This window comes from Equus quagga, unplaced genomic scaffold, assembly GCF_021613505.1.
Source record: "Equus quagga isolate Etosha38 unplaced genomic scaffold, UCLA_HA_Equagga_1.0 251_RagTag, whole genome shotgun sequence".
Classification (NCBI taxonomy): Eukaryota; Metazoa; Chordata; class Mammalia; order Perissodactyla; family Equidae; genus Equus; species Equus quagga.
Window position 1 is genome coordinate 1,135,076 of NW_025799859.1, and position 23,281 is coordinate 1,158,356.

The window sequence follows — 23,281 nt, forward strand, 5'->3', positions numbered from 1 at the left end:
TCTCAGCTAAAAAACTTCGGTGTACAAGAAATATAATTTTCTTTGTTGAATGTAGTTTGATTATTTATTTTGAGTCCTTCATACCATCCAGGGTCCCACATTCTTTCCCTGGGGGGTCCAGCTATTCCTTAGCCATCAATTCACACTGGTCACCACTTAGAAGGCCCTTATTTCTGGTAGGCTGGCTGACTTTCTAGAACTTCTATGTGGTGCTTGGTCCTTTGTGAGGCTTTCCCACTGTGCTGAGCCCTTGGAGCTCTGGGAGATGCTTGGTGGTCTTAGCCTGCTCTGCCTGGAAACCCCAGGCTGCCATTTTTCTCTCTGAAGAGCAGATACAGGGTCTTTGCCTCTCTCACTAATACCAAAGTCTCTATGCTTATCACTTTTGCTCTAAATGGGAGAAGGTGCAGGGAAGAACTTATTTTTTGAGCTCGGAGGTACATACCAGAGGAAGAGAATCCTTCCCTTAGAAACATCCAACGTCAGTTTCTTAACGGACTAGACTTCTGGCTAAAAAAGCCAGAGGCTTGTTGTGCTATGTTTACTTTCAAACATGTCTTCCCATCGCCCCTCTCCTAATAAATCTCTATGTTTCTGTAAACAAAATGTACTTCTTAAACATATTTATCCTATTCCCCAACTCTGCACAAAGTTAGTCGTGTCTCTGACCCAAACTCCACCCTTCCGAATAATAATACCACTCAAAGCCCCGCTAAGGTGTGAGCGTGAAGACATTTTCCACAGAATCCTTAAGGTTCTAGTGGGGAAACTTCATCCCAGTAGGTTTCTCGAGTTTCCCTCTGCTTCTGGTGCTTCCTCCTCAGGCCAAGGAGTGGTCTAGGTTAACAGCCTTAATGCGCACCTTCCAGATCCTTCCCTTCTTAGCTGTTTTTCTGGGTGTCTGAGAATGTAATCATGTCAACAAACTCTAAAGAGACCACATTTACTCTCTTCATTCCTTCTGCCAATTTTCCTGAAAATATCCAGGGAATTTAAGCCATCTGGTAATTCTTAAAATTAGTGTACTTTGCAAGGCTTCTTTGAGGACCGTGTGACATGATTGTTGTAAAGTGTTGAGCACAGTGTCTGCTGTACTGCTGTTGCTGTTATTGTAATGAACCTGTGACCACCATGATAATTCCATCTCTAGCCCCTTTTTAGGTTTGTGAGTGGTAGGCTGGGATGATAGGACCTGATAAGCAATTCCCATTTATTTGAATCCCCTGAGAAAAAAGGTAATAGCATCTTACTTGTTGAGTGACATTCCTGGATCAACTAGTACATTTGGATTAGAGCTATGTCTAAGGTCAAAGGTATCTCTGTAGGCTTGAGTCTTTGTTAATATTAACATTAACATGTTAACCGTAAGAATATCGGACACCCCATCCCTGAATGCAGGGACTTTGTGGGGAGCCTGGCAAGAAGGGGCCCAAAAGAGTTGCAACAGAGAATAATGGGCATTACAAATAGAGTTGTAAAAAACCAATATTTAAGAATTCTATTGGGCATCACATTGGAGGTTTCTTTCTTTAAGCATAAGCTAAGGAAACACAGAGGAAACTTTTTTTTTTAACTTTACACCCATTTGTGCAAAACCCTCAACCCATTAATGTGCTGAGTTTCCAGTGGGAAATTACTCCTAATTATAATAAGACATGATTCTGCTTCTTACACTGCTATTTGTTCCAGCTTCAATAATGTACGATATTGATGGGAGGCTTACCATGTGCCAAGCACTGCATTGCTCCTGGGAATAGAGTGGTGAACAAAATCAACATGTTTCTGCCTTCATGAAGTTTAAAATCAAGTGGAATAGACAAGTCTTAAGTGATGAAGTATACAGTCAGATTTGTAATTGAAAAAGTGATTAATGCTTTGTAGATGAGTAAGGTAGTGTCAGAGCATATAGAAGAGTTCCCTAAGGAAATGACTTAAGATTTGAAGATCCAGTGGGAATTAAGTTGGGCCCTAGGAGGTAGAGCATGTGATTTGTTTTAAGGGACAGTTCATGTGGCCACCCAGCTATGGGAGGGAGCCTGGGGCATTGAAGGAACTGAAAGATGGCCCACATGACTGGAGAGTAATGAGTGAATGTGAGTGGCTGAGATGATCAGGATACTAAGGAAGTGGGATGGGGCCAGATCAGGTAGGCACTTGTAGGTCATATTAATAATTTTGGTGTTCTTTATTCTGAGAGGAATGGGAAGTTGCTGATGAAGTTTAACCATGAAAATGACATACAGATGACATGCTGCACACAAAGTGGCACAAATTTGGATTATTAAAAGACATGTGTCTGCAATATGGAGAAAGAATTGATGTCAAGGGTGGAGTCAGGTGGGGCAGTAGATTCTGGAAGGTCAGACAGGAGGTTGCTTTTCTCTTTCATACAAGAAAAGGTGGTGGTTTGGACGAGCATGGTGACAGTGGGGATGAAGAAACATGGACAGATTAGATTGATGTTTAGGAGGCAAAGCTGATGGGTGATTGGTTGGATATAATCTTGGTAAATAGAGTCCTCAGGATGTTCGTTAGACTATATGGGGTAAACAGGTGTTTCTAGTTGTTTCGAGATAGAAAAAAATATATAGTGATTATGCCATGGTACTGCTGTTTCTCAGATATTTTTCAAATACAGTAACATGGAAACTATTTTTCAGACGACAAGAGTAGAGTCTCAGACAGTCTTGAAATTGCTCTTTCAAAACAGCGATAATTATTCCTTTGGAAAAAATTACATGAGCTAGATGTTCTGTCCACCAAAATGTGGTTTACGTTTTGTTCCCTCTCACTTGTTCATCGTGAATATCTGCTACTAGAAAGAGAGATGTGTCGAGAAGCAGATATACTCCATGTACCTATTAGAAAATTGAAGTCACTAAGAAAGAAAATATTATCTCAAAGTATGTTCTAGTGCAACTTTTATCCAGGCAAAATTAATTCTTGAGTTGCTTAATGGTAAATGAAATGGATGCCATTCCATCCTTTTGCTTTATATGTTTTTAAAGCCTCTGTGCGTAGTCCCAACATTGCTGCTTCTCCAGTGAGCCTCTAATAGATAGCAATAAACAAGGGCTCCTTTATCAACCCCAACATGTATTGATTATTCACTGTAGAAATAGCACTTCATTCTATTTTTTCTTGGGCAGGGACACAGCTTAAAAATTTCAGCCTCCCAAGCACCCATTTGTGTTACACAAAAAGCAAACTGTTTCTGCTACACAGAAAGCAAACCGTTTTCTGACCCTCCTAAAGTATAGTCACTGCCTGGGTGGTCAATAAGCTATGGGAGAAAGTCCTTCAGAAGAACATGGTGTGGAATTTAGCTCTACCCTGTTTCTGGCTTGCTCTTCATTGCATTTTCCATTTAACTGATACAAAACAGCTGAGTAAATGATTTTCTTCTGCCTCTCCAGGGAATCTAGAGGGCTTAGCTAAAGTATTTATTGTAAGTAAAGTCGGAGTTGAGTGGAGCCATATTTATGGCAGGAGAACTCCCCATAAATATCCTTTGACAGGTCTCAGGGCCCTTGGAGGTCTGGGGCCATCACTGAGCCAGGCCATTGAGCTGGGACCAAGGCAGGGGCAAGGGGTTTAAGCGGAAGAGTGGTGGCAGGGCCCTGAGCCCCCCTCACGCCAGCTGCACTCAGAACAGACCCTCTTAGAAATATATTTTACCTAATGGGCATCGCAAAGCTTCATTTGCTCGAGAGATATAACAGCTAAAAATAGTTAGACTGCAGTTGTTGTGGAAAAGGTTTGGAGTCGATCGAACTGGAGAGTTCAGTGTCAGGGCTCCTGCGCTGTTTATCTTGAGCAAGTTCTTTGACCTCATGCTTCGATGGTCTCATCTGGCAAAGCAGAATAATATCAGTCGTGTACATATGGTATTGGGAAGATAGTAGGTGTTCAAAAAAATGGCAGCCGTTATTGTTATTCCTATAGTTATTCCAGGGACACATAATTTTTTTTGTTGTTGTTTTTTGAGGAAGATTAGCCCTGAGCTAACTACTGCCAATCCTCTTTTTGCTGAGGAAGACTGGCCCTGAGCTAACATCTGTGCCCATCTTCCTCTACTTTATACATAGGACGCCTACCACAACATGGCTCTTCGCCAAGCGGTGCCATGTCCACACCCGGGATCTGAACCAGCGAACCCTGAGCCGCCGAGAAGCAGAACGTGCAAACTTAACCACTGCCCCACGGGGCTGGCCCCCAGGGACACATAATTTCTTATTGGTGTCTGAGGCTTCCTTTGTGTGCTAAAGCCCTGAACCTTGCTGACAAAAAATGTCCTTGATCAGTAGCTTAGTCCATGTTCTCAAGCATAGAAAGGCAGGAAGGATTCCATTTCACACAATAAATTGTGAAGGGCCTCTGGGAGCAGCTATCTGCTCCAGGTGCCAGTCCAGGAGACTAAAAATGTTCAGCATTGACAGGAGGTTCATTGCTTGTGTTATTTGTGTTTTAACGTAATTTCGACTTGTCTGTTCTGTTCTTCGTCCCTTCCCTGCCCCACACCTTGGATTACAACCATTTATAGAGTCCTTATTCTTGCCTTGCAGTCCTAGAGTGTTATAATGGAAGCCAGTGTAATGCAGTGGAAAGACCACTGGACTGGGTGTCTGGAATGGAAATGTCAGTCCCCTTTCTGCTCCACTTGACTTTGTGAACTTGGGCAAGTCATTGAATTTGTCTCAGCTTCATTTCCTCCTCCAAAAACTGTGAGCTGTAAGATTATCTTTCCATTCCCACATTCTAGGTGGTTAGCCAGCTTTAGGTTTTAGTGATCTGCGAAGATCCACTTTGTGTTAGAATGCGGTGAAGTATGTGAGGTCTGAGATTTCCTTTTAGGCATCAGAATTTTTAGAATGTAGAGCTCAAACAAGAAACACTAATAAACAATTTTTATAAGGTGGTTTTCTGTCTCTGTGGTGTTTGCATTAGCTGATGAGTCTTTCAGATATATTTCTAATCTGCTTTGCTGTCGAGCTACTTTTAATGGATGTTCTGGCCACTGGCAACTAATAATTTTTAATCATAAATGATAAGTAACAGATGCAGTTTGCTTTTTAGTCAGAGATGTCTGTCCACAAAGATGAAATGGACTTAGAACATGCTGTTAGGTGTCAAACAAAAACACAACCATACAGAAAGAGCCAGGATGTTAGCCATACAGCTTATGCTTTCTTGAAGTATAAGCATTCGGTCCAAATGCTCTGTGGTGGTCTTGCATGGAATCATGAACTGTCTTCAATAGGAAATCTTTATACCTATGAAAATGAAGTTATATTGGGTAGCTCTTAACTATTGCTGTTAAATATTTCTAAAGAGAATTAATGGAATACTTTAGCACCCATATCCTTCAGGCCACAAATATGTGTTTTGAAAATAGCTTTAATATTAATAGAGGATGTTTTTGGTTCCTGTAAAAAGTGCAGTGGAGTTTTTTAATGCAATGCATTAGGTTTGAATTCCTTCTCATTTAACAATTTTTTCTATGGTTTTACACTTTCTATGTTATTTTTCTGTTGATATCCGATGCATGACTCACTAATGGATGTATCTAATGAGCAGATTTTCTCTGAGAATTTAGAAAGTATTGGGTGGCTTTGTGCATCCCCTGCTTGTGGAGGTTATTAATTATCAGGATAGATTTAGAAATGTAAACCCGGAAACTATCATCTCCTTGGGCTTCCATCAGTGCACCTGCCTCCTGTGTTGCCTCCCATCTTCTGGTTTGCTGCTTTAGATATAATTAGCTCTGGGAAGCCAAAGCATTAAGATTGTTAATACTGTGTATAAAATAAGTGTAGATAGACCTGAAGGAGGGGCCAGATGTCCTATTCATGAGCAAACTGCCATTATATTTAGTGCACAGGTTTTGTGAGAGGTATTTAATGTCTCTTTCATTGTTATAATCTGAGTCTAATACACTACCTGCCAAGTGCTGGGTGATGGATAATTGTTATCTTAGTAAATGGCACTTTTCCTCATTCCTTGGGTTCTCTGATATATTTTAGAAAGTGCATTTTCTTAGATAATTGTCCACAATGTAATTGAAGTGCTACTTTAATTATTCTATGGTTGATGTGAAAGCTTTTTGAGAAGTGCAAGTTGCTACATAAATTTCAAGCTATTTCTTGGAGGTGAGGCATCTCATGGGTAAGCCAATGTTGTTTGATATCATACTTTGTAATTGTGAGGTTTATGAGTGCTTTGGTATAGTAATTATCCACAAATAATTTGTTTAAGATACTAAAGCTCTGCATTGTCATTCATGTCATTCCTCAACCACCTTGCCTAAGTTAAAAATAAAGCACTGTCAGGATAATAAAAGCTGTGGTTGGAAAAATGAATAATAAAACAAACATCTCTTCCTATTGCAAGAATGGTATTAAATCAGAGTTGCTACCTCAAACAGTGGCAAGTACTGTGCAGAAGCTATGGACAGTGAGTTTATTCTCTATGTCCCCTAGAATTGCCCTTTTTCTTTGTTGTAGTCATCTTACTGAATACCACACCTAAAATTCAGGCATCCCACAGGTTGTCTTAAATGTGATGATTTAGATAGGGTGATACGTTCATCTAAACTAATCCAGTTAAGGGTAACTTAATTAAGAGAATAAAACTTGCCAGCACTTTCCTCCTTCTAGAGGCATATTACATTAGAGCAGTACTGTATTTGCACTTTCTGAAAAAACACGGGCAGAAAAAAAGAGGAATCACAGAGTCTGAAATTTGAATGTGACCTGAGAGTTCATCAGTGCTACCCTTCCACATCCAAATAATTTATTTCTAAAACGAAATTTTAACGTCTTACTTAAAGCTGATGTGACTTAAAATACTTAGCAGCTTATTCTAGAGTAACTGAGTTTGTCTCACAGAAAGCATAGTAAGTTGCAAGTGGATAATGTTTTTACATAATGTTGGTCCAGGTAAACAAGTACAGAATTACTATTCCTATGAAACCACTGAAATGTTTTCTGAGAATTGTAACACAGCATGTTGTAGTTTAGAGGCACGTTACATCAGTAATTAAACTTTTAATTCCTTAGTTGTTCTAAAGTTTGTCTTATTTTTGTTACTTGTTGCCTGTTTTCAACTAAGAAATATAAAATGATTAGTGTTGAAAAACATGGGCTTCTTATATGTTTCTTTAGACTATTTATCTCAGATATATATTCTGAATACAATCATCTGTTTTATTTATTGGTAAATTTAAAGGTTATAGTCTTTTTTCTTTATACAACTGCTCAAATTTTTAATATTGTCTTCTGTTTCTGAGTTTGGACAACGGATGTAAGATTTCTCAAACCACAGGTCACATTTTACTTCCATAGGCGTATTTTTTGAAACGGCAAAATCCCTCAGGCTGTGTGATTTTCACAAGTGTGTGTGTTTAAAGTTCATAGTCAAACAACTAAATAAATCATGGAACACATTTTCTCTCCGTGCCTGGGAAATGCAAATTATTACAGGTCAATTGCGGAGAGGTCCTGTCTCCCTCTCGTACATCTTGTTCGCAATTTGTTTTCCATTTATTCCAAGTGTACACAGTTCATTTTTGCATTTGCTTCTTATTTACATGTTTTTCAGTTGCCTGCAAAGTTTGCTTTAACATGAAGAGAAACTATTCCCCCTTGACTGGGCCTTCCTCAAAGTACTGACTCTTTATAAACATGCATGTGTCTAACTGTGCAAGAGCTGCTGTCCTAAACTTCCAGGGTCTGGAGGGGGAAATTATTGCTCACATACCGCCTTGATTACTTGGTCTACTCATATACAAAGGAATATTAACCAACAAAGAGGCAAGATCATAGCTAAGCTAGGAAACAGATCTGTCTTGCGGTGGGTCACACATACTAATGCATACCCTGGAAAAGGATCTTTTCAAACACAGGGCAAGAGCCCAAGCTTGGAGTCACACAGATCTGAAGTCCCACTGTAGTCTACCATGTAGTAGTTCTGTGACCTTAGGTGTGCTTTGTAACTTCTCTGAGCTTCCTTTTCCCCAGCTGATAAAATGAGCATGCTAGCCCCACCTCACGGGACTATTGGAGAAACAGGAAGGGAGGAAGGAAGACACTTGGCAAAACACCAGTGGTGTACTATAAACCTGCTCTCGGTTTAAAAAGAAGAAAAAAAAAAGGCCTTATTTGCCTTGGTTTGTAGTGTTGTATAAATACTCCCACCATGGCTGATTTTAAACTGTGAATTATTTAACAACCACCTGGTAAAATTCCTGAATATTTAACAGTCCCCTGGTACCATCCAAGCCCAGCACAATGTTGTTAGTCCTCAATAAATGGTAGTAATTATTTCTTAATAGTTATATTTTGTCTTCCATTGATCTAGGAAAACTTACTATTTGGTAAAAGTTCTGTATAGATGGAGGATGTGAAAGCTAAGGAAAGAATAGTAATTTATAAGGCTTAAAATATTAGTGACTTTAAATAACAAAAAAGAGCTACCTTAATTTTGAAAGTAGGTGAAAAACATAAAAAGAAGAAAACAACATTTTCATAATAAGAAAATATGTTAGTCAAATGTTTTAAAAGTAAGAGTAAGGGTCACTTTGTAAGATGTTCTAGATGAATTAAATTTAATATTGACTTTTTCAGGATTGGTTTGAACTAGCTTGACTTTTCTGGTCTTAGTTTCTTTAATCCACATAAAAAAATCTTAAGTGGAAAACTGTGTATTTTATGCCTAACCATGTAGAGATAAACTGACAGCCATTACTTTAAAACCCAGTGATTTATAAAAAAGCTTTCTTTAATTTTATCCAGTAACTATTTTATATCGTTCAAGACTGATTTCAGATTTTAAAAGTTGGCTGCAATCATGTATTTTTTTGAAATGTTCCTTTACTGAGTAACCATGGTTATTTGGTTTTTTTGTAATAATAAAAACTTGCGCGGATATTCTGACATGATGGACAAGGGCTGGCACACTTAAACGGAAACTGCTTCAGAACATCTGGACATGTGAAGCCTGCAAAGAGCTTTCATGTAACAGTAAACATTTCAGTTTACCAAGTACAAAATTGTGGGTGATCTAGGAAGAAATCACCAGAATTGAGCATCATTGATTAAATTAGCTTATGCTGAGAGCACCGCTTTTTTTCCATGTGCATTTTCTGTACCATGAGCAGTCAGTGCTGGGACAACATGCCTGGGCAGGTGGGTAAACGTAAGGGTATTTTGGTGAGCAAGAGCTGACTTACTCCCGTGAAACTCCTCTGTCCATACAGCAGGAGGAATCTCTGGTATGTGAGCACTGAAAGGAGCCAAGCGTATTTTCTGTGTTAATCTTGCTCGCAAAGTGACGGAAGTAATTGGCAGTGTAGCCTAACATGATATTGCCTAGAATTCCACTTTTACATACAGAACAGGGCTGTGAGGAAGAACTGGGATGACAGTGTATGTTAAAATCCAAAAACTGTCATCCTGCTGAAGTGAAAGGTACAGGTTTCCCTCACTATCTGAAAGTAGAGTGTTCCTATGAAACCTGTTGAAAAATGAATTGGCATAAAGTGAAGAAGCAATTACCATTAATTTATATGGGAAACATTTTTGAGTGTTCCCAGACTCAAAAAATAACCTACTAAATCATATCATGTAATTCATAAAACCTAAAATAGCACTAACATGCAGTAGAAGCAGGAATGGTATGAGTACAAGCCTATATAAAGTAGAAATAATGTATATACCATATAGATTCACTTAGCAGAATCGGGAAGCCAGCAGGCACACTGGAGGCTAAGAGGTGATGGTGGTGATGCTGGTGGTATGCTGAGTCATCAGAGACTGGGGCGGGAGGAGGCGCAGGAGACTTGCGTGTAGGAGAGCAAGGAAGATGGTCATCTATTAACATCTCATCTCACTATGTCTGAATCCATCAGTTCAGGCAGGTCACTGAGGTCCACACCTTCTTCCATGTCTGCCTGCCTCAATGTTGAAGCTCGAGGTTCATCATCTACTGTGGCCCATGTGGCTGATGTGGAAGGCTTGAAATACGACAGGCTCACTGCAAAACAAATGCTAAATGCTGTTTTTGCTTTTTCTCATAAAAGTGAAAATCCTCTTTGGATTTCTTTCGGTTAGTGAAAACGTGCAAATGTTGGTCTTTCGTAAAAGCAAAGTGGTGTAAAGCAAACTTCCGGATAGTGGGGCAATCCTGTACTCATTGTAGCATGTGACCCCAAATGCAAGTACCTGTTTCTCTGGGGATGCATGTGTCTCTTTCTAAATGCACGTGACTGTGGACATATTTACTGTTTCTAGAAATGGAATGGATGCACGTGAAAATATATTCCACGAAGTAATTAAATGGCATTCTGAGGGTTTGATCAGATTCGGAGAAAGAGAGGGAGAATGTACTTTCTCTTACCTGTGTAAATTAACACGCTTCTCAGTGCATGAGTTGCCTTTATGATCATCACCATTTTGTATAGGGGAAAAGGTTAAATGGTTAAGCTGATATGCTTTTTTCAGTTTCATATTACATAAGTAAAGTCAAAGGGTGGAAACAATTTTTTTTTTCCATTGACACAAAATGTGATTACTCGCTGTCCTTGTGAAAAGATAGATGATCAGCCTTCCGGATAAGGCTGGCTGGTATGTCTATAGATTAGATGCAAAAAAATGTGAGAAGCATCAATGGACAGCTCTTTCAACTGTCCATTTCTTGGACTCTTTCCCACAATAACTAATTCATTCATTAGAAGATTTGGCATGTTACAAGCTAATTTGGAATCTTTACCTGGAGTTGATACCCATAAGAAATGAAAATGGTTATATTTCAAGGATCCTAGGGGCAGAATTCCCATAGGCAAGTCAGTGCTGCTGCTGTTTTTTTTTTTTTTTTCATGCAATTCATTCTGCAAGCAAAAACCAAAACTGAGGACAACTATTTAGAAAATGAAAATATATTTAGGGTATTTTGGCAGATTATATTTTTAAACATATTTCCCTTCTGAGCTGAAGGGTTGGAAACAAGAAAAATCCTATTTTATTAAAATCCTGGATTTAGGGCTTTTCTTTTAGATGAAACTCTGCCTAACAAGAAAATATTAATATTGAGATAGATATGTAGGCTTTGGAACATAATAATTATAATGATACCAATCATTTATTAAGTGTGTATTGTCTACTTGGCACCACATTATCTCATTGATCCTCAGAACAACTCTACAAGTCAGTGATTTTATTATTTTCTCCCTTATGTAGGAAAGGCAACTAAGGGCTAGAAATTTGAAGTAATTTCATCCAAGTTTACTTTACTGTAAGAGATGGAATGGGGATTTCAATGGAGGAAAACTCATGTAGAATTTACATTCTTAACCACTAAATTGTGTTTTTCATCAAAATTCATAATTTCATACATGTTGTGTTGGAAAGTGTCAAAGTCGAGTGCAAATTGACCCCTGTTTTCGTGTGGATGGTGGCATGGAATCTCTGAATGATTGAAACCCTTGTTTCTCTGCCCGTAGGCCCCTGGGGAAGGTGTACAGGCGACTGCGGGCCAGGAGGAGTCCAGAGTCGTGCACTGTGGTGTTTCCACTTTGAGGGGTGGACAAGTCACCTGTCTAACTGTGATGAGAACAACAGGCCTCCGAAGGAAAGAAGCTGCTTCCGAGTCTGTGACTGGCACAGCGACCTCTTCCAGTGGGAGGTTTCTGACTGGCACCACTGTATGCTTGTTCCTTCTGCCCTTGGCCAAACCAAACCTCGGACTGCAGAGTGTGTGACGGCTCAGCATGGACTACAGCACCGGACCGTGCACTGTATTCAGAAGTTGAACAGAACCATGGTTGTAAATGAAATCTGTGAACACTTTGCCCCCCAGCCCCCCACAGAACAAGCTTGCCTCATCCCTTGCCCCCGGGATTGTGTTGTATCTGAGTTCTCAGAATGGTCCAAGTGTAGCAAGGGATGTGGGAAGCAATTGCAGCACAGAACTCGCACGGCCATTGCTCCCCCTCTCTACGGAGGTTCGCCATGTCCCAATCTGACTGAGTCAAGAGCCTGTGACACTCCCATTTCCTGTCCTCTTGGAGACGAGGAATATACTTTTAGCCTTAAAGTTGGACCATGGAGTAAATGTAGACTGCCTCATCTTAAAGAATTTAACCTAAGCGGAAGAACTGTTCTGGATTTTAGCTCTGATTCAAAGGAACGAGTCACCTTTAGACATCAAAGTTACAAGTCACATCACCATTCCAAGCCCTGGGACATAGAGATAGGTTATCAAACCCGGCAGGTTTGGTGCACAAGAAGTGATGGAAAAAATGCGATGTTAAGGTAGGAGGCCTTCAGCGTTTATATCTTTGATTCACCCAAATATTTTACAGGACAATTATATAACGTTTCTTTATGATTTTCTGCAAAGGGAAAATTGTCCTCCGGTTTGGGATTTGGGGTTTTAGAAGTTTCATTTGAGAAGTTTTCAATTTCAGTTGTAAAAATTTCAATGTCTACACCAGGCAATGCTCTGAATTCTAGCATAATTAGCAGTACTATGTAGGTAAGTCATATATTTCCAGATTTTATCAAGACATCAACCAGTTGAAAAAATAGGTCTTTTGATAATATAGTAATAAAAGACTGAGCCTTTTATTATAATGATAAAAAAAACCAGTTCCCTCTCAAATTTGAGATGTAAATTATGTAAGTATTTATCATTTTCATAATGCATGTTTTTTAAAGTTATTTTTGTTTACTTTTGTTTTCATGATTAAGAGGATTCTTTTACATCTGAGTTGTAGGTTTTTTACAGCAGTAATAATACGAATAAGTTAATCTAAGAATGCTTTCTTTGGCATTGATTTGATAAAAATATTAACTTGCAAAGCAATAATTAGGATTACAACCCTATAGAGACAATAGACTAAAACTTTTGAAAGCAATAGTTTAGGCTTAAAACTTATTTGTAACTGGGGGCCAGCCCAGTGGCAAAGTGGTTAAGTTTGTATGCTCTGCTTTGGCAGCCCAGGGTTTGCCGGTTCAGATCCTGGGCACAGACCTGCTTACTGCTTATCAAGCCATGCTGAGGCAGCATCCTGCATATAAAATAGAGGAAGATGGGCATGATGTTAGGTCAGGGCCAATCTTCCTCAGCAAAAAGAGGAGGCTTGGCGGTGGATGTTGGCTCAGGGCTAATCTTCCTAAAAAACAAAAAAAAAAAGATTTGTAATTGTTTTACTTTTAATTGTTTACTTTAAATTGTATAAAACCTCATAATGTAAGCTCATAGAAATATGTTGAAAGTAGTATTTGTTTAATTTTCCCCCAGAAGATCTTAAATGGAAGTGCTGGTATGTTACAAAGTTTCTTCTAAATTAAGATACCTTCAATAGTACTTAAATTACCAAGCAATAAAACACTCATCTCTAGAATTAATCATTATCATCAGTTAATGTTTTCTTGGGATCTAAGCTGGCTGGGAAAAGCTTAAAAGACTACTTCTGCTATTCAAGAACAAAGTAATGTGATGATGTGATGACTGATTTTTTTTTTATTTGACTTCACAAATGAGCCTATTTTATCTTTGATGCTTCATTTTGATTTATGCCGTATACAACTGGCAAGTCCATTGAAGAGTGATTTTCTGCCTTTCGTGGCCTGCCTCTGTGAAGCCCAAAAGATTAAGCTGATGATTTGGGTGACTATCGTTTGAATGTGTATGGAAGATTCTGTAAAAATATTGTTTCCTTAATATTCCATATTGGATATTACATGGAATGTTTTCACTTTTAGTTTGCTTGTTTTTACCATGTTCAGATTTTTAACTCACAGACCTTATTTTTTAGAGCAGTTTTAGGTTTACAGAGAAACTGAGCAGAAAACACAGAGTTCCAATACCCCTTCTCATCTGTCCCCCTTCACACATACGCGATTTCCTACGTACATCTTGCATTAGTCTAGTACATTTGTTAAAAGGGATGTCAATATTGATATATTACTATAGTGCATAGTTTACGTTAGCATTCACTCTTTGTGTTGTACATTGGGTGGGTTTGGACAAATGTATAATGACTTGTATCCACCATTACTATAGCATACAGAATAGGTTCACTGTCCTAAAAGTCTTCTGTGCTCCACCTATTGACCCCACCCTTCCTCTTCTGAAACCTCTGGCAACCAGTGATCTTTTTACTGTCTCCATAGTTTAGCCTTTTCCAGAATGTTATGTAGTTGGAGCAATACAGTATATAGCCTTTCCTAATTGGCTTATTTCAGTTAGCAATATGCATTTAAAATTCCTCCATGTCTATGCGTGGCTTGATGGCTGAGTTCTTTTTATGACTTAATAGTGTCCCATTGTCTGGATGCACCACAGTTCGTTTATCCATTCACCTACTAAGGACATCTTGATTGCTTCCAAGTTTTGGCAATTATAAGTAAAGCTACTATAAACATTCATGTGCAGATTTTTATGTGTACGTATGTTTTCAACTCATTTGGGTAAATACAAATGGGCACAGTTCCTGGATATTATGGTAAGAGTATGCTTAGTTTTATATGAAATTGCCAGACTGTCTTCCAAAGTGGCTGCATCATTTTTCATTCCCACCAGCAATGAATAAGAGTTCCTATTGCTTCACTTCCTGACCAGCATTTGGTGTCATCAGTGTTGTGGATTTTAGACATTTTATTAGGTGTGTAGTGGTATCTTGTTTTAATTTGCAGTTCCTTGATGGCATATGATGTTCAGCATCTTTTGATATACTTATTTGCCATCTGTGTATCTTCCTTGGTGAGGTATCTCTTCAGATCTTTTGCCTATTTGTTGTCATTTTTTTCCTTGTTGTTGAGTTTTAAGAGTTCTTTGTATATTTTGAATACCAGTCCTTTATCAGGTGTGTGTTTTGAAAATCTTTTCTTCTAGTCTGTGCCCTATATTTCCATTCCCTTAACAGTGTCTTTCACAGAGAAGAAGTTTTTTAAGTTAATGAAGTCTAATTTATCAATATTTCTTTCATGGATCATCCTTTGGTGTTACATCTTAAAAAAAAATCAGCAAATCCAAGGTGAACAAGATTTTTCTCCTATGTTATCTTCCAGGAGTTTTACCGTTTTGCATTCTACATTTAGGTCTGTGATTCATTTGGAGTTAGTTTTTAGGGAAGATATAAAGTCTGTGCTTGGATTCATTTTTTTAAATGTGCCTGCCCAGTTATTCTAGCAGCATTTGTGAAAAAGACTATCCTTTCTCCGTTGAGTTACCTCTGCTCCTTTGTCAAAGATCAGTTGACTCTATCTGTGTGGATCTATTTCTGGGCTCTCTATCTTGATTCCATTATCTGTTTATCTATGCTTTGCCAATTACACAGTCTTAAATACTGAACCTTTATATTAAGTCTTGAAGTTGGCTAGTGTTAGTCATCTGAATTTGTTCTTTTTTAATGTTGTGTTGTCTGTTCTGGGTTGTTTGTCTTTCCATATAAACTTTAGAATCAGTTTGTTGATATCTACAAAACAATTTTCCAGGATTGTTTTTGGGATTGCTTGTAATGTATCGATCATTTGGGAAGAACTAAAGTCTATATAATATTGAGTCTTCCTATCTTTGAACACGGGATATCTGTCCATTTATGTAAATCTTCTTAGATTTCTTTCAGCAGAATTTTATACTTTTTCTCACATAGATCTTGTGCATATTTTGTTCAATTGACACGTATTTCATATATTTTTGATGCTAATATAAATGTATTGTGTTTTTAATTTCAAATTCCAGTTTTTCATTGCTGGTATAGCAGAAAGCAGCCAACTTTTGTATATTAACCTTTTATCCTGCAACCTTGTTATAATTGCTTGTTAGTTCCAGAAGGTTTTTACTGTTCTTGTTCTTGCTGTTAATTCTTTGGGATTATCTATGTAGAACAAGCATATCATTTACAAACAAAGACAGTTTTGTTTCTTCCTTTCCAATCTGTACACCTTTTATTTCCTTTTCTTGTCTCATTGAATTATCTAGAACTTCCAGTATGATATCAAATAGGAGTGGTGACAAGGGACATCCTTGCCTTTTTCCTGATCTTAGCAGGAAAACATCTGGTTTCTTACCATTAAGTATGACATTAACTGTAGTTTTTTTGTGGATGTTCGTTATCAAGTTGAAGTCCCACTCTGTTCCTAATTGCTGAGAATTTTTATTGTGCATAGGTGCTGGTTTTTGTCACGTGCTTTTCCTGCATGTTTAGACATGATTATTTGATTTTTCTTCTTAGTCTGTTGATACAATAGATTGCATTAATTGATTTTTGAATGTTGAACCAGCTTTGCATACCTGGAATAAATTACACTTGATTATGGTGTATTATTCTTTTTATATGTTGCTGGATATTATTTACTAATATTTTCTTGAGAATTTTTGCATACATGTTCATGAGAGCTGTTGGTCTTAGCTTTCCTTTCTTGTAATGTCTTTGTCTGGTTTTGGCATCAGGGTAATACTGGCCTCACAGAATGAATTGGGAAGTATTTCCTCTCCTTTGATTTTCTGAAATAGATTGTAGAAAATTGGCATATTATTTTCCTTGAATGTTTGGTAGAATTCAACAGTAGACCCATTTGGGCCTGGCGCTTTCTCTTTTCACAAGTTATTAATTGTTGATTCAATTTCTTTAACAGATATATACCTATTCAGATTATAGGTTTCTCCTTGTGTCAGTTTTAGCTGATTGTGTCTTTTAAGGAATTGGTACTTTTATCTAAGTTAACAAATATGTGGGCTTAGATGTGTTCTTAATATTACTTTATTATGCTTTTAATGTGTATGGGATCATTATTGATAATCCCTTTCGCTACTGATATTAGTACTTTGTGTCTTCTCATTTTTTTTCTTAGTTAATCTGTCTAAAGGTTTATCAATTTTATCAAACTTTTTAAAGAAACAGCTTTTGGTTTCGGTTATTTTCTCTATTGATTTTCTGTTTCCGATTTTGTTGATTTCAACTCTAATTTTTATTATTTTTGTTATGCTTACTTTGGCTTTAATATGCTTTTCTTTTTCTAGTTTCCTAAGGTAGAGGCTTAGGTTATTGATTTTAGATATTTCTATTTTTCTAATATGTGAATTCAATTCTATAATTTTCCCTGTAAGCATTGATTTCACTGCATCCCACAAATTTTAATAAGTTGTATTTTCATTTTGATTTAATTCAAAATATTGTTTATTTCTCTTGAGATTTTGTCTTTGGCCCATGCTTTATTTAGAAGTGTGCTGTTTGATTTCCAAGTATTTGGGGATTCTCCAGCCATCATTCTGTTATTGATTTTTAGTTTAATTCTGTTGTGTCCTGAGAGCATACTGTGTATGATTTCTGTTCTTTTAGATTTCTTAAGGTGTGTTTTATGCCCAGAAATGTGTCCTGTCTTGGTGAATGTTCTGTGTAAGCTTGAGAAGAATGTGTATTCTGCTATTGTGGGATGAAATATTCTATAAATGTCTGTTACATCCAGTTGATTGATGATGCTGTTCAGTTCAACTAAATCCTTACTGATTTTCTGCCTGCTGAATCTGTCCATTACTGATAGAGGGGTGTTGAAGTCTCCAACTATAATACTGGATTCATCTATTCTTTGCAGTTCTATCAGTTTTTATCTCACATATGTTGATGCTCTGTTGTTAGGTGCATACAGATCAAGGATTGCTATGCCTTCTTGGAGAACTGACCCTTTGTTGTTATGCAGTGCTTCGCTTTATCTGTGATAATTTTCCTTGCTCTGAAATCTGCTTTGCCTGGAAGTAATGTAGTTACTCCAGCTTTCTTTCGATTACTGTTAGCATGGTATATCTTCGTCTATCCCTTTACTTTTTATTCTATCTTTATCTTTATATTTAAAGTGAGTTTCTTGTAGATAACATATAGTTGAATCTTATTTACCCTCTCTGACAGTCTCAGTCCTTTAATTGGTATAGTTATATCATTGACATTTAAAATGATTATTTATGTAGTTGGATTAATATCTACCACATTTAGTATTGTTTTCCATTCATTGCTCTTGTTCTTTGTTTCACTTTTTGACTTCCGTTGTTTTTCCATCTCTCTAGTTTTAATTGAACATTTTCTGGTATGCCATTTTGTTTCCTCTTTTAGCATATCAGTGGTTTCAGTGGTTACCCTAGACTTTGCAATGTAAATTTACAACTAATCCAAGTCCACTCTCAAATAAGACTATACTACTTCACACCTAGTGCAAGTACTTTCTAAGAGTATTCACAATCTCTTTATCCCGTCCCTTATTATATTGTTGTCATTAATTTCACTTACTTATAACCTATGATCACTGAATACACTGTTGTTATAATTTTGAACAAATTATTATCTATTAGATCAATTAAGAATAAGAAAAATAAAATATTTTATTTTACCTTCATTTATTCCTTCTCCAAAAATTCAAAGAAGAATTATACTTTTGGAGATCCAAGTTTCTGATCTATATCATTTTCTTCTCTCTGAAGAACTTCTTTTAACATTTCTTTCAAGGCAGGTCTACTGCTAACAAATTCCCTCAATGTTTGTTTGCAAAAGTCTTTGTTTCTCCACTTTTGAAAGCTAATCACTGGATGTAGAATTTAGATTGGTGGAATTTTTTTTTTAACAATCCACTCTTTTTGCTCGAATGGTTTCTGAAAAGAAATCTGATGTAATTCTTATTTTTGCTCCTCTATAGGTAAGGTGTTTCTCCACACCCACTTCTTGTCCATAGCTTCTTTTCAAGATTTTCTCTTTGTCATTGATTTTATACAGTTTAAATATCGTATGCCCAAGTGTATTTTTACTTTTTAATTTATTTATCCTGTGTTTGATGTTCCCTGAGCTTCTTGGATCTGTGGTTTGGTTGTCTGTCATTAATTTTGGAAAATTCTTACTCATAATTACTTCAAACATTTCCTCTGTTCCTTTTTCTTTTTCTCTTCTTTCTGGTATTCCCATTACATGGATGTTACACCATTTGTGGTTGTCCTATAGTTCTTGGATATTCTGTTATGTCTTTCTCATTTCCTTTGTTTCTCTACGTTTGTAAGTTTTTATTAACATTTTTTCAAGCTCGGAAATTCTTTCTTTGCCTCTGTCGGTCTATTGATGAGTCCTCAAAGGTCATTCTTCATTTCTGTTTCAGTGTTTATTTCTATTATTTCCTTTTGATTCTTTCAGAGATTTCCATCTCTCTGCTCATAGTATTCATCTTTGGTTCCATATTCTCTATTGAGCATTCTAGCGTGTTAATCACAGTTGTTTCAAATTCCCATGTGACAATGCCAAAATTTTTGCTGTATCTAAGTCTGAATTTGTTGCTTGCTCTGTCTTTTCAAACTGTGTATTTTGTCTTTTAGTATGCCTTGTATTCTTTTGTTTAAAGCTAGACATGATGTACTAGGTAAAAGGAACTGATATAAATAGGCTTTTAGTTTAAGGTATTATATTTATCTTGATAAGAGTTAGGCTGTGTTTGCTGTAGGTATAGGTATAAAAGGCTAAAATTTTCCCTGGTGTCCTTATTATTTTTTTTTTTTAATTTTTTCTCCGCCTTCACTATTGTCATTGGGTTTCCTTAGAGAATTCTTCCTAAATAAGCTCTGGGACATGAAGTTCTTTCGGTTGTAGTCCCCTGTTATTATGCAGGGGTCTTATTGCTGATATGCTAAGTTTTCAGGAGAAGGAAAGCATTTTATTATCCTATGATTAGGACTCAATCTTTTATTGAACTTGTGCCCCTGGGATATGCCCTTCACAAATGCTTCTCAGTCCTTCTTCCCCACTGAGGTAATACAGGAAGGTTAGAGGGGGCTGGAATTGGGTAAGCTAGGTTTTGGTAAAATCCCAATTGGTTTAAGCTTTGGTAAAGTAGTTTCCTTTGAGGGCAGTCCTTTTTAAGAAGAATTCTTTGGGTATATTTCAAAATGGCTGCTTTTCCCATCCTCCTGTTGGAAGCATAAGATTTTTCTCTTCACTGTGAGAACCAGTAGGACTTCTGGGGGTGGAACTCATGAAAATGTGGGATCTCTACTAGGACAGGGCCCCTTGGAGTTTTTAATTAAAACGCTTGTCTAGGGGCTGGCCTGGTGGTGTAGTGGTTAAATTCATATGCCCTGCTTCAGTGTCCCAGGGTTTGCAGGTTCGGATCCTGGACAGGGACCTACACTGCTCATCAAGCCATGCTGTGGGGGCATCTCACATAGAAGAACTAGAAGGACTTACACCTAGGAGATACAACTATGTACTGGGACTTTGGGGAGGAAAACATAAGAGGAAGATCGGCAACAGATGTTAGCTCAGGCCCAATCCTAAAAAAAAAAAGAGAAAAAACAGCTTGTCTACACTGAACCACCAGTAATTGATCAACCACAGTTTAAGTTTTCCTACCCTGGTACTGGATCCAGTGGCAGTTTCTGCTCCTGGGGTCTCCTGCAGTAATTTGTATCCACCTGTCTCTCCAATTTTGGGGGCCACCATTTTCCCTGTGAGTACAATTCTCTGATGGCCCTAAGAAAACTTGTTGTTTTTCAGTTTGCTCAGACATTTTCTTGTTGTGAGAACTGCAACGATACCTTTCAACCTGGAATGGAAACCAGAAGTCAGCATATTCTCTTTTGAGTTCTAGGCAGCATATTGAATCAAAACAACTTTTTTAAACATTATGCCATGAGATCTATACTATTCATTCCATTTCGTCATCAAAGCATTATGAAATGACTCATATACTATCATGAAATGCTTAAGTTACTAGGAAAACATGGTGTTCAGTGGGGACATTTTTGTTTCTTTACCTTCCGCTGCAACAGACAAAAACATTACCCTTGACAGCTTGAGGTCATGTTGTGGACAATGTTGTCTCATTTCTATCCAATATGGTAAACTATGTGGGCACAGTCCACCAGGATTTTTGCTAAAAAGGCTCAAATCCATGTCTGAAAAGTGTACATTTTCCTTTTTGTGGATCTGATACATTCAAGAAAGCATTGGCTTTTTTGTATCTATTGACTTGTAGGATAAACTTTGTTTCCCTTAATTGGTAAAAATTTTCCTTTGGTTCAGATCCCTTTTACTCTGTACTTATGTCCACCTTTAGATCACTTTCCTTTTGGTAGACTCTGTGAGACTCTAGGACAAGTGGCATTTTGTTTCCTCTGTTTTGATTGTGTCAATGGCTGGTTGTCATATCATTAAGAATAGGAGGATCCTGTCTTTACTTCCACAGTGCAAGTTCCTGCTTGTGCCTTGCTGGAAAGTCACTTTCTCAGTCTAGAACACCACAGAGCTTTAATGAATGTGCTTTAGTAGCTCTCCCATTGATTACTGTAACTTTTAATAATCACCTCAAGCAATTTTCCCTTCACAGTTATATTTGCAATGTGGTAGGCTATTGTATTACTCTTGGTACCACTCTGTTCCCTCATCATTGATTTGCCTATTGGGTTTAAAGATCGTTTGTTTTTAATTGTCTCATTGCATATCCTATTTTTTCTCTTTTGTTTTGACAGGAGTTTCTCTGAGGTTCCATAATTACATTTTAAAATAGCTGTCCTACAGCCTGTTCATCATTCTTTCTCAGATATCAGTGATGCTGTTATTGAATTTTTATAATATTAACTTAATGAAATCAAGTAGTCTTGTATATTCAGTTTTTGTTTCTGTGTCATTTTGTTTCTTTTCTTTCTTTTTCTTTCTTTTTTCTTTTTAGAAGTAAATCTGAGTTAAGATATCTGAGCTGTAGAACAGGCAGTCTGTTTATATGAGTAGGAAAGTGATTCATATTTATTGTATGGGTGAATAAAATTCAGATGAATGAATTTTACTTTTGTTTTAATATAGAGGAACATTTGGCATGGACAATCTTTTAAGAGCTGTGTTCATTTAGTACGTGTTAAACATACCTTAAATTCTCAGACCACTATACTTAAATAAATACTTTGAGATTTCCCCTGAAAGGAAGTCCTGAAGGATAAGACCATGAAAGGAATATTGTTACTAAAGTTCAAATATTGTTGTTACTTTGTTTGTTTTTTATCTCTACCACCAAAGTAGATTTGGAAAGAAATTTTCTATTCCACACCTTCCCAAAACATAAACAAATGCAGACCCCAAACCAAAAGTTTTTTTGTAATTTGTTCTTTGAAAGTGGGAGAATATTTTGTTGCTTTTGTTGTGTTGGGAATGGGAATGGAAGACTTTTACTTTTCTCTCTCTTTTTTTCAGTTTTATTTTAGTTTTAGATTTTACTTTCCTCCTCTCATCTTTATTGATTTAATTTAAAAAAAAATATTTGGGGGTTGGCCTGGTAGTATAGTGGTTAAGTTCCTGCACTCTGCTTTGGCGGCCCAGGGGTCACGGGTTTCAGATCTTGGCCGTGGACCTACGTACCACTTGTCAAGCCATGCTGTGGTGTCATCCCACATACAAAATAGAGGAAGATTGGTGTGGATGTTAGCTCAGGGCCAATCTTCCTCACCAAAAGTCAAATGTATACATGAAGTAAATTCAGAGAAGTGTTACTCCATCCTAAAGACCTTCATCCTGTGTCTTTCATCCTTGTAGATAATGAACATCTTGTTTTCCAGTTTATCCTCCTATGTTTCTTTATATTTTCTCATTTTCACTTCTTTCTTACACACAGGGTAGCATACTATGTAATCTGTTTTGCATTGTTTTCAGTTATTATTATTTCCTGGAAATTGCTCCATATCACTTATGCAAGATCTTCCTCATTTTTTTTGTACAGTTGTATAGTACTTCACTGAGCTTGTATACCATAGCTTATTTGAACAAACTCCTATACTTGGAAATCTAGGTAGTTTCCAATATTTTGCAATTGCAAATAATTCTTCAATGAATAACCTTTGCTCATATATTTTGATATTGTTACTTGTATATCATCAGGATACATTCCCAGAAGTTTGAATGCTGGGTAAAAGGATAATGCATACAAGTTTTGTTAGATATTGCTAAACTGTCCTTCATGAGAGTGAAGCCATCTTGTATTTCCATCAACAATGTTACAAAGAAAGTATATTGTCAAGCTTTTGGATTTTTTGTCAATCTGAAATGTGAGAAATGGTATCATAATAGAGTTTTAATTTGCATTTCTCTTAATATGTGTGAATTTGAACAGTTGCCTATTTATTTAGGGGCCATATTTATAGATCTTTTTATGAATTATATGTTTATGTTGTTTGCTATTTCTATAGAAAGTTTTGTCTTTGCTCTCATTTTCAAATCTTTGTAGTTAGGGATATTAACCCTGTATCTGTGATTTATATCCTCATG

General features: G+C 37.0%; 1 protein-coding gene across 1 annotated transcript in view; it reads left to right on the forward strand.

The window, feature by feature from the left end:
* LOC124233816 (thrombospondin type-1 domain-containing protein 7B) overlaps positions 1–23,281 on the forward strand; it is a 674,290-nt gene that overhangs the window by 147,185 nt on the left and 503,824 nt on the right. The window contains exon 2 of the mRNA XM_046651040.1: positions 11,498–12,308. Within this exon, the coding sequence (XP_046506996.1) occupies positions 11,498–12,308 (811 nt within the window). The remainder of the gene's footprint in view (positions 1–11,497; positions 12,309–23,281) is intronic.